The following is an 11,615-nucleotide window of genomic DNA, read 5'->3' as shown; positions in this document are numbered from 1 at the left end:
ACCAGCCTGTCGCCTGTGTGAGAAAGTCCCACTGTAAGAGGCCCTGGGGCATCATCATTTCCTTGTTTCACGCTGTCTGGGTTGCCAGCAAATCCCCAGGACTCTCAGAAACCAGAGTGTTGGATTAGGTCCCTCCAGCCGCTGGAAAGATGAACTCCTGTGTCACCGTCATGAGGCTACTGCTGTGTGGGCTTTTTCTCTTTGGTAGGCAAGGGGAAGGGGCCCGGGAAGGGAAGGGACATGGATGTGTGGCCAGAGACAGCAGGGCTTTGTGGAACTGGACTAAACGAGCAGCTGCCGTGGGGGACGGGCCGTAGGTGACGGTGAGGCTCAGGCATCTTGGAGGGAACAGGGAAAGGAAAGAAAGTCCAGAGTCCAAAGTTGAAGCGCGTTCTGGGCGGAGGCAGAGAGGGAGACACAGGGGGCAACAGAGAAGCGGAGCGCTGTCTTAAAGGGAGGCAAGTGGCTAATGGGTACCTGCAGCCGTGGCTGGGGTCTGGTCCCGCCGGAGCCGCGGCCACGGGCCACCATCACAGCCCTTTCCACTTTCTGCGCCTCGGTCTGTTTGATGGAACAAACGGCCGGGCGGCTGCTCTGCCATCCAGGATGCTGCGGAAGGAAGCCCGATGCCTGGAAGGACAGTGGAGCCCAAAGGGACAGTTGGGGACCTGTGGACGATGCTGGGGCTGCTTCAGGTCGGGGGTGACATGGGGGAGTCTGAGAGCTGACGGAAGGCAGAGCGGTGCGGGTGGCGCGGGCAGCAGGGAGCATTAGATGAGAAGCAGCTCCACGGAGATCGGGGATCCTGAAACCACGAGTCTGCGGCAGAAGCCTGAGGCCAGTGTCTCGGGTCTCAGGCCCAAAGGAGAAGTGGGTGTGTGGGGAGATGCGCCCTGCCAGGGGCAACCCCATCGCCTGAGCGGCCCCTTCCCGCGGCCTCTGTCCCACGGACCTCCGCCTCCTCGTCCTTCCTTCTTGGCTGGGAGGCCGAGCGGGCTCTGGGTGGTGAAGGCGTCGCTGCTCCCAGATGTCTCCCCCGAGTCAAGCTCCTGAAAGGGGAAGCCCAAGGGGGAAGGTGCAGAGCTCGTGGCTGGCGCGCCCGGAGGAAGAAGCCAGGTCTTCCCAGGTCGGCCGCCCGCTGGGGGCACGTGGCCACGGGGCCGACCGCACTGGCGGCTCTGGGGGCACGTGCAGGGGGACTGGCCGGCCGGAAGCGGTGACCGCACCCCCTGGTCCCCCTCAGCCAGGGCCTCCGGCTACAATCTGGAAGTGCGGCACGTGCAAAACTTCTCCTTCCCACGCGCCGGGAGGCATTTCGGGTACCGCGTCCTGCAGGCTGGAGACGGGTGAGCTGTGGCCCCAGGCCCTCCCTGGCCCCGCAGAGCCAGGACGGGCCACCAGGACACCAGCACCTGAGGTGGGCCAGATCCGGGGAACTGGGAGGGCCCAGGGTCTCCCTGGGTGGAAGAGCCACGGTGGGATCTCTCGGCAACAGCAGCGAGGCCTCCCAGACAAGAACAGGACCGTCTGCGTTAAGTCCCCACACAGGTGCCTGACACAAGGGGAGCTATCACGGCCCCTAAAAGGCTTCGCAACCCTTCCAGATTCCCCATGGGGGCTCTGACTAGACAGAGAGCGCCTTGATGGCGGGGATTTGGGGTCTTTCTTTTTCTCCCTCATCCCTAGTACATGCCCCAGCCTAGCAAGTAGTCAGTATGACATAAATGATTTTTTAGAAAGATTTTATTTATTTACTTGACAGAGACAGTGAGATCACTGGCAGAGAGGAAGGGCCGAGGGAGAGGGAGAAGCAGGCTCCCCAGTGAGCAGGGAGCCCAACGCAGGGCTTAACCCAGGACCCTGGGACCATGTCCTGAGCTGAAGGCAAATGCTCAACCACTTAACGGGCTAAGCCACCCGGGCGCTCCCCCATAAATGACTTTTGAATTGATGACTCATTGAATGAACTCATAATTTGACCTTCTGGCACATCAGTCTCTGGTCCTGTTTTTCTAGACTATGAATGAAAAAGATTCTTACCTTTCTAGAAGTTTGATGTATTCGATAGGGAAGAGGTAGGGGCTGAGGTGCCTCCCTGAAAGGGACTCGCTGCAATGTTCCGAGATATTTGTGGATCTGAGTCCCCTAATGGGTAGGAGTGGGTGGGTGAGGACGGGGCGATTCCCATCTCACAGGTGAGATTTCTCATCAGGCTTGTCGTGGGAGCTCCAGGTGAGGGGAACAGCACAGGAAACCTCTATCAGTGCCATCCAGACTCTGGCCACTGCCTACCAGTAAGCCTGAGTGGTGAGTAACTGGTCAGGGGCCTGGGAGGAATGGTGTCCCAGTGAAGCTGAGGCTGATCCCACCACACCTGGATTACCTAAGCTCCTCCAGACCCACCTCCCGCTGCCTACAGGTTCCAGTTATACCTCCAAGTACTTGGGAATGACCTTGGCGACAGACTTCACAAGCGGAAAGCTTTTGGTAAGAATCTTGGGTAGTGTGGTATCAGTCAATGCTAAGAAAGACAGATGGAAAAGAAGGAAGGGAAAGTTGAGTAAAGATCCTATAGAAGATTACAGGCGTCCGAGAGATTCCGATTCAATCCACGTTTATTAAAAACCCAAGTGTGAGCCAGCTATTTTTGAGACCTTACATATGTCGCTCTTTTTCCAAATATGAACTGTGGCCATTGACATACAGAGATGAATTTTGGTGGTACACAGACTTTTCACGTTTTATAATTATATTTTTATTTAATAGTTTGTTGGGAAAAATATACGACACATCAAATAAATGATGTCTTGGATCAGATTTCTTGAGACGAGGCTACGATTTAAATTTTAAAAAATTTTGAAGTAAATAAAGCATTAAATAAATACTAGTCTGCATCACATGCCCAGAAATTGGGAAGTGATGCGCAAATGCCTAAAGTTCTCTTTTTTAACCTTCAGTCACTCGGGAAGGATCAGGGATCCTTATACACATTTTACACACAAGGAAATGAGACCCAAGGGCTTAAGAGGCTTGACCAAGGTCACATGGTTTTAAAGAGGTAGAGCCAGGATGAGAATCAAATTCCCCTTTGGTTCCAAGCCCACTGGTCTTGACCGTTCACCCCAGCAGCGTCTCCTGACAGAGGTGGATGAGAGACAGACGGCTGGCTAAGTGAAGCATGTAGCTAGCATCGACTGAGGCTTGTTTACTTAGCTACTTTTACATGCCAGCCAACGTGCTAGGCTCCTACAGGGTCAGACAAGCGAGTGATAAAGATAACATGAGCCCGGACTTTCGAGAAATTGCAGTCTGGCAGGAAAGATCGTCATAAATGAAAGAAATAATATTGTATATTCTGGAAATAGTGGGTGATTTGCCTTAAAAACAAGATGTGATTGGGAATGGAAGGGGATAGGCCTGGACATGTAGGAGAGGGTCCAACTGTAAACAGTATGAATGCCCAGCTCAGGAGCTTAGACTCTATCCTGTAGGCAGTGAGCCTCCCCTGGCACTCAGCTGTGGTAGTAGGGCTGGAGAGGCAGCTCTAAGACCTGGAGGCAGAATTACCTTGCCTTGGTCACCGGTTGGTTGTAGGGAGTGAGGTCAGGGGGTGGTGACTCTGCAGGTTGTTGTTCTTGGCTGAGGGGGCCCAGAAGACACAGAGGAAGACCCCCCCCCCAGCCCTTTGTTTGAACTTGTGCTTCCTTCAGGCATGTGATCCTGGGCTATCTCGGACGTGCGACCAGAATGTCTACCTAAGTGGCTTGTGTTACATTTTCCACCAGAATCTGAAGGGTCCTGTGCTGCAAGGGCGCCCTGGTTATCAGGGTAAGGAGCTGGGGATTCAGTGAGTAAAAATCTCTCCCCCGTAGCTGCCCGTATAATGGAAACAGCATGGACCCGCCAACCCATGGAGACACTTCAGCGCGTCCCTTTGTGTCTGGCCTCTCTAGAATGTATAAAGGGCAACGTGGACTTGGTGTTCCTGTTTGACGGCTCAATGAGCTTGCAGACAGATGAATTTCAGAAAATTGTGGACTTCATGAAGGATGTGATGAAGAAACTCAGCAACTCTTCCTACCAGGTAAATTGATTAATTAGTTCTGATCGTAGGCAAGAGATGCCTGCTTGAGCTAACTTAAGGCATAAAAGAAAAAATTCACTATGAGGCGTCTTCAGAACCTAAAGGCGTAGTTGGACCGGACTTCTGGAAGAGACAAGAAACGAGGAAGTGGAAAGGGTCTGGGATTCTCGTTAGTTCTCATTTCTGTTTCGTTCTGGCTTTTGCTTCCCCCTCCTCTCTCGCCACACACGGACCCCCTCAGCTTCTTTGGATCACGTGGGCCTGTGGAAAGCGCCTAAGCTCGCAAGTTAAATTTTCAGGAGGGTTTTCTCGTCCTCTCCACCAACCCCTCCCTTTGCAAACTTCAAACTCCTGGAGAATAGATTCTCACCGGCCTAGCCTCCGCTGAGTGGCGTGTGTGGCCCAAGCAGCTGGGTCCAGCTTAGCGGGGTCCCTCAGCAGAACCATCCCCAGAGGATAGGCGTTTAGCAGATGGCACTACATAAGGGATCAGGGGTTTAGTTAATTTTATTTCTGTGTTTGTGTATATATTACTTCATTTTCCAAAAAAAAAAAAAATGCTCTGAGGCAGGAATGTGGGGCTGGGTTACCGGGTCCCAGATACGAAATTGACTAGAAGGGGCCCCTGGCTGGCACAGTTGGAAGGGCAAGGGGTTATGAGTTTGAGCCCATGTTGGGGCTAGAGATTACTTAAAAATAAAGTGGGGGGCGCCTGGGTGGCTCAGTGGGTTAAAGCCTCTGCCTTTGGCTCAGGTCGTGATCTCCGGGTCCTGGGATCGAGCCCCCTGTCAGGCTGTCTGCTCAGCAGGCAGCCTGCTTTTCTCTCTCTCTGTCTGCCTCTCTGCCTACTTGTGATCTCTCTCTGTCAAATAAATAAATAAATCTTTTTAAAAAGTAAAAAAAAAAAAAAAAAAAAAAAAAGAAATAGATCGGAGCAGACAAATAGGAAGGGATAGGAAGCGATATTTCATTTCTTCCTTCTTTTTCTAGTTTGCTGCCGTTCAGTTTTCCACGGACCACAAAACAGAATTTAATTTCTTGGATTATGATAAGACGAAGAACCCTGATGTTCTGCTGGGCAAAGTAAAACACATGCGCCAACTGACCAACACCTTTAGTGCCATCAACTATGTCGCGTGAGTCTCCATTTGTGGGACACAGCCCACGTGTCAGTTGCACTGGCCCCCTCAGGTTGCAGGGTATAGGAACTCAACAGATGGGCTTAGAAAGGGGCAGGCTATTGTAAGAATTCAAGTGGAGCAATTTTAGTCCAGGTTCTTTCATTTTTTAAAAGGATTTTATTTATTTACTTAAGAGAAGGAGAAAGCATGAGCAGGGGGATAGGCAGCGGGGGTGGGGAGAAGCAGGATCCCTGCTGAGCAGGGAGCCTAATTGCGGGACTCAATCCCAGAACCCAGGCATCATGACCTGATGCTTAACGGACTGAGTCTCCCAGGATCCCCTAGTCCAGGAATCTACTTCATACTAACTAAATCCCCAACGGCAATTCTTGGGAGGACGCAGGGGTAGATCATGAGCCTTTGGAACAGGGAGTAATGCCAAACCTCACGAGGATCTAGTGCTGAGAACTTGGAAAGTGATCGTGAACATGACAGCCATGGTTGGGTCTCATGAGTTGGGGATCAGCTCTGGAAGTCATCGGGTGGACAAAAATCTCTCCTAGTGAATGTTCTCCTTGAGTAATTCCTTGAATAATTCATAAAATTCAATATACTCGAGTCCCTCATTGGAAGCTAGCATATCCTGATTTCCTAAATCTACTCTAAGAAGGTCTTCCTCCCCGGAGGTAGACCAGGTGGCTGTGTTTCAATTGAGACCTGGATGAATGCAGTTGGATTGTGCTGAAGGGCCATATTGTATATTTTATTTGATTTGGGGGGGGTTAATGATTATAAACAAGACATTTACTTTTCATACTCGTTTGGGGGAAAGGAGAAAAATCAGTTTGCCCAACTCAGTGATGGTCTTTCTGAAAGAGTCTCCATTCATTCTGTAGAATTGGATAGGTTGCTTGCTCTGAGGATTTTGTACTTTTAATTCATAAAGAGAACCTCCTTTGAAGAAAGTGATTGAAGGGTGAGTCTTTTGAGTAGCTTCTCTGGTGCACAGCCACACTCCCTCTCTGAGTGAAGCTTTTCCCACATGGGACACACAACTGGGGTGTCTCTCTTGTGTGAATTTTGCCTTGCAGGAGACAGATGCTCCCTGGTGTGGAAACTCTCCTTACGCTTTGTACAGGCATAGAGTTTCAGGCCTGTGTGGACTCTGATGTGACCAATTCACCTTCCTTTCTGACTGAAGGCTTTTCCACACTGGCCATATCTATAGGGCTTTTCACCGCTATGGACTCTTGTATGAACAGCAAGGTTTGATTTCTGAAGCTTCTCTGACAAATAGCCTACTCATAGGGTTTCTGTCCAGTGTGGGTTCTCTCACTAATGGCCAGACTACCCCATTGACTAGAGTTTTTCTAGCACTCCTTGCACTGATTGGCTTCTCTCCTGTGTGTATTTGCTGATACGTAACAAGATTGCCCTTGGCCCCGAAGCTGTTTCCCCAACAGATACACTCAAAAGACTTCGGACTAGTGCAAGGTTAGACTGCCTTTTTGCCCTGAAGGATTTTGCATGTTCCCGACACTCATAGACCCTCTGTCTCCAGGTGAATCTTCCTGTGGTGTCTTAGAATCTGGGGATTTTTGTTCCAGTTTCTCCCTTCAAAGGAATTCTGGAAATCCCAGCTGGAGGATCCCATGGCCTCAGAGTGATCATATTTGCACTGGGCTTCTGTCATCACGGTCACTGAGAAATGCTACACTCTGGGCCTACCTTCCATGAGAGTCCCGCAGAGTGGCTGTTGGAAATCCAAACACGGCCACGCCTGCCGTATGACCCTAATCTCCACCTCTTCATAGGATTTGTCCATGGGCTGTTCTTGAGTCCCACGGTGGCACATGCCACAGACAGAAGCCAGCATCGAGCCACAGCAGTGCCAGTGGACTAAACTACAACTCCCAGGAGCCCATATTATATATTTTAAAAAAATACCTATGGGGCACCTGGGGCTCTGTAGGTTAAGTGTCTAACTCTTGATCTCAGCTCAGGTCTCCAAGCCCCACTCTGGGCTCCATGCTGGGCAAGGAGCCTACTTAAAATAATAATAATAGTAATAATAGTAACAACAATTTTAAAAATAGAAATACCTGTCTTTACACATTAAAGTGGCCAGAGAACCTGAAAATGATTTGGGAAACAAGAGAATTGTATCTTTCCTTCTCATGCTGCCCCTGGGCATACACAAAACTTGAGTCAAAGAGCAGGAAGGAATTCCTGGGCCATGACACTTATTTTTCTGATTCTGATTTCTTCCCCAAGCATGTACAGCTGGATTTGCATAAGTTAAATATGCATGGCTTGAATCTTCTCAAGGCTCTACACAAGTGTTCCCAGCCCTTTTCTTCTGAGGCTCACTTGACCTGTCATGTCCACTTTATTCTTCTCTTTGTAGACAGCTTTGGTGCGTACATGGCAAGCCATGTCCACTGGGGGAAAAAAGAATGACAGCCTTGGCTCCTCAGTCCAGGAAAACAATCTGAATTCCAGCTTCCAGGAGAGAAAATCTGATTGGCCGAGGCTGGGTGTCTACAGGTCCACTCAGCTCTGCCTTAGGCATCAAGTCACATGGCACAGACATGGATTCTGGGGTCCCAGAAATGTAAATACCATTTTTAGCTCATGGACCATACACAGAAGCAAGCTGTGGGCTGGCTTTGGCCTGTGGGTTGTTTGCCGTGTTCTGTGTTCTGGGAATATAGCAGCGAATGAAACAAAAATCTCTACTGTCTTGACGGTTTAACATTATATTAGGGGAGAGAAACGCAATAGACAGGATCAGTGTGTAAATTAGATAATGTAGTAGAAGATGGAAGTTTTTGGTTTTTTTTATATATATATTTTATATTTTTATTTATTTATTTGACAGAGAGAGAGATCACAAGTAGGCAGAGAGGCAGGCAGAGAGAGAGGGAGAAGCAGGCTCCCCGCTGAGCAGAGAGCTCGATGTGGGGCTCGATCCTAGGACCCTGGGATCACGACCTGAGCCGAAGGCAGAGGCTTAACCCACTGAGCCACCCAGGCAGCCCGAAGATGGAAGTTTTATAAAAAGAGAGAAAGCAGTAGGAAGATGAGCGAAGGTTACATTTGCACAAAGACTGGTTGGAGGTGAGGAAGAAGCTATGCCAATACCTGGGAAGACCATTCGAGGCAGAGGGAATAGTAAATGCTTGGGATGTTCCAAGGAGAACCGGGACACCAGTGTGACTGCAGAGAAGTAAGTGAAGGTGGAAAGTAGTAGGAGATGAGGTCGGCGAGACCATGGGAGGCCAGAGCACTTAGGGCCTTTGAGGCCATAGGGAGGACTTTGGCTTTTCCTCAGAGTGAGATGAGTAGTCACTGGAGGTTTTGAGCAGAGGGGTGATAATCTGATTTATGTTTTTAAAAGGATCCCTCTGGGGCGCCTGGGTGGCTCAGTGGGTTAAGCGTCTGCCTTCCGCTCAGGTCATGATCCCGGGATCCTAGGATCGAGCCCTATTTCGGGCTCGCTGCTCAGTGGGAGCCGGCTTCTCCCTCTGCCTCCCCCCGTTCATGCTCTCTCTCAAATAAATAAATTAAATATATTTAAATTTAAATATATATTTAAATTTATCCCTTATCCCTCTGGTTGCAGGGCTGTTAAGCTGTGGAGGGGACGGAGTGGGGCAGGAAGGCCAGGTAGAAGGCTAAACATAGAGATGAGCGGGGACGGCGGTTTAAACCGGGGTAGAAATCCATGAACAGGAGCCATGAGAGGCCATGTCGATGTGGACAGAGGCTGGGGAAACAGTTTGCACCCAAGATGGAACAGAGGCCTTGGCCCTGCCCCATCAGAGCTGCTCCACCTGTCCCTCCCCACCCACCCCCAACCCTGCTGTGTGACTCTCGGCCTCTGCTCCCAAGCTAGGTCCCGTCATAAGTCAAGGGCTATAGTCTGTGTAGACTGGCTGCGCTTGGATTAATTGTCCGTCTCTAGTGAGCTGTGGGGCGGGGAGGCAGGATCAGATGGCACAGGGAGCACTGCTGTCCTAACAGAAACGGGGCACCCTGTCTTGCTGCAGAAGGAGACCATGGGCAGGTGCGACTTTGGAGCACGGGCCTGTCCAGTGTTCAGGACTCCCTTCTCCCTTCCATGTCATATGCGCTGAGCACCTGCCCTGTGTCAGGAGCCAGAGACACAGGAGGAAATCAGACACGTTCCTACCCCGGGGGAGCTCATGATCTGGGGAAAACTGAAAGGAAATAGGTGACTTCCATTCCCTGGAGACATGCTGTAGCAGAGACACCTACAGGCAGCCTGGCCATCAATGGTGGGGCGCTGCCAGATGAGCTCGTTCTGGAAGCACGACTCCCCAGTTTTCTCTAGTCGTGGAGCCCGTTTTCCGCATTGAAATTGCAGCTGGATCCCCAACATGTCTACCCAATAAAAGGGTAGTTGTTGTGTGGTTGAACTGGAGAGTAGGAAGCCCAGGGTCTCTCCTCACAAAGCCTCCCCATCACTGTCCATGGGCTCCAGGACAACCTCTGGCAACCCAGAGTTCCATCGAAGACTGCCAGTCTGGAAGGAGTGGGGTGGCAGCCGAGGTGAGGTAGGAAGTTCAGAAGAGAAGTTGGAAGTCTGGGAACACCTGCCTGCCTGGGGGATGGGAGAAGGGCTTTTGCATAACCAACAGGACAATGACTTAATGAGCTGAGTGAGTCAGGGGAGCCCTCATGATGTGGGGGAGTCTCTCACATGTGCCTCTTCTGGGACACAGGACAGAGGTGTTCCGGCAAGACCTGGGGGCCCGGCCAGATGCCACCAAAGTGCTTATCATCATCACTGATGGGGAAGCCACTGACCACGCCAACATTGACTCAGCCAAAGACATCACCCGCTACATCATCGGGGTATGGCCGATGTGAAGTGCTGGCCACTTCCCAACTCCTATCCTGCCTCTCCTGTTCCCGATCCCCACCCCCACCCCTTTCTCCTCAGGGGCCAGGGCCTTACCTGCGAATCTGGGGACGCCGACTCTCAAGTCTTCCCCCTCTCACAGATCGGGAAGCATTTTGAGACCAAGGAAAGTCAGGAAAGGCTCCACGAATTTGCCTCAAAACCTGCGAAGGATTTTGTAAAGATCCTGGACACATTTGAGAAGCTTAAAGATCTGTTCACTGAGCTGCAAAAGAAGATCTATGTCATTGAGGGTGAGTGGCGAACCCGGGGTGGGGGGCAGAGAGGGGAAGTCGCTTACGGAAGCTCATCAGGGACGACCAGACTAGCCACGTGCTGGTGATGGTGACGGGAGCTCGGGAGCTCGGAGCGTCTGAGGCTGTGCGACGGGCTCTCCTGGAAAAGGGCCTCAGAGGGGAGTTTGGGGGGCCGGTCCCTTGAGGAGCAGCCTCTGCCTCCCCCTGAAATTCCATCTTGCTCCTAAAACTCAGCTGGGGCCAGGGTGAGGCCCCGAACTGACCTCTAGCTGTGCTGTTGTTAACCGAGGCCTGTGGAAGGAGAGTCTCCCACTCTCCCCACCCCCGCTCAGCTCCCTCATTTTCTCTTGTCTCCACTTGCTTAAGGGGGACCAGTGGGCTGGGGACCAAGTGCCCTCAGGCTGGGGAGCCCTCAGGCCCTCTTGGTCTGCAGTAAGAGAAGGCTGGACTGCAGTCTCGGGATGGAGGACTTGCTCCGGGTGGGGGTGTTTTCCCAGGAGTCCTGGTCTGCTGAAAGCTACGGGATTCCCTCTGGGAAGGCCCCTGTGCGAGGACACGGGCTTTGGGTTTGGTTCGGTTAAAGAAGCAAGTGGTGTATATAATGGGACTGGGCGGACCGCTCAGGAAGGCGCTCTGCCTGTGCTGTGTGACCTCAGCCAGGTTACTTTCTCTCTCTGAGGCTTGCTGAGCTCTCCGCGAACTGGGGCTAATAATACCAATCTCACAGCTTTGGGAGGTTTGACTGTTGTACTAGTTTCCTAAGGCTGTTGTAACAAAGTACCCAAAACCGAGAGGCTTAAACCAACAGGAATTTATTGTCTTGTACTTCAGGAGGCCGGAAGTCGGAGGTCAAGGGGCGGGCGGGGGCGGGCTCTTTCTGACAGGTCTCGGAGAGAACACTTCTTGCCTCCTCTAACTTCTGGCATCCGCAGCAGCCCCTGGCATCCCTTGGCTTGTAGCTGCACCACTTCTGTCATCTGAGTGTCTACAAGCCCCTGCATGTCTGTCCTCACGTCCTCCTGTCTGTGCGTGTCTGTCTCTCTGTGTCCACACTTCACTCTTTCATAGCGACACTGTAAAATATTGGATCCTGTCGGATCGAGGCCTATCCCAGTGACCTTATTTTAACTCGATTGCACTGTAAAGACCCTATTTCCAAACAAGGTCATATTCTCACGTACTAGGGCTTAGGTCGTGAAAATAACTTTTTTTTTTTTTTTTTTAGA

General features: G+C 51.3%; 1 protein-coding gene across 3 annotated transcripts in view; it reads left to right on the top strand.

The window, feature by feature from the left end:
- The window catches only part of ITGAL (integrin subunit alpha L), a 38,110-nt gene continuing 26,495 nt past the window's right edge, over positions 1-11,615 (top strand). For 2 of the 3 annotated variants that reach the window (XM_004773878.3, XM_004773877.3), the window contains exons 1-9: positions 1-204; positions 1,244-1,346; positions 2,213-2,307; positions 2,420-2,487; positions 3,711-3,828; positions 3,954-4,084; positions 5,075-5,220; positions 9,954-10,086; positions 10,236-10,386. In XM_004773878.3, the coding sequence (XP_004773935.1) occupies positions 150-204; positions 1,244-1,346; positions 2,213-2,307; positions 2,420-2,487; positions 3,711-3,828; positions 3,954-4,084; positions 5,075-5,220; positions 9,954-10,086; positions 10,236-10,386 (1,000 nt within the window). In that variant the 5' untranslated portion in view covers positions 1-149. Of the gene's footprint in view, positions 205-1,243; positions 1,347-2,212; positions 2,308-2,419; positions 2,488-3,710; positions 3,848-3,953; positions 4,085-5,074; positions 5,221-9,953; positions 10,087-10,235; positions 10,387-11,615 lie in introns of those variants that run through there. The other variant, XM_045072487.1, reaches the window with a different exon arrangement.

The sequence above is a fragment of the Mustela putorius genome, unplaced genomic scaffold, assembly GCF_011764305.1.
Source record: "Mustela putorius furo isolate JIRA1106 unplaced genomic scaffold, ASM1176430v1.1 tig00004039_pilon_pilon_pilon, whole genome shotgun sequence".
Lineage (NCBI taxonomy): Eukaryota > Metazoa > Chordata > Mammalia > Carnivora > Mustelidae > Mustela > Mustela putorius.
The sequence above is the reverse complement of the archived record's forward strand: the minus strand, read 5'-3'. Positions and strand labels throughout refer to the sequence as shown.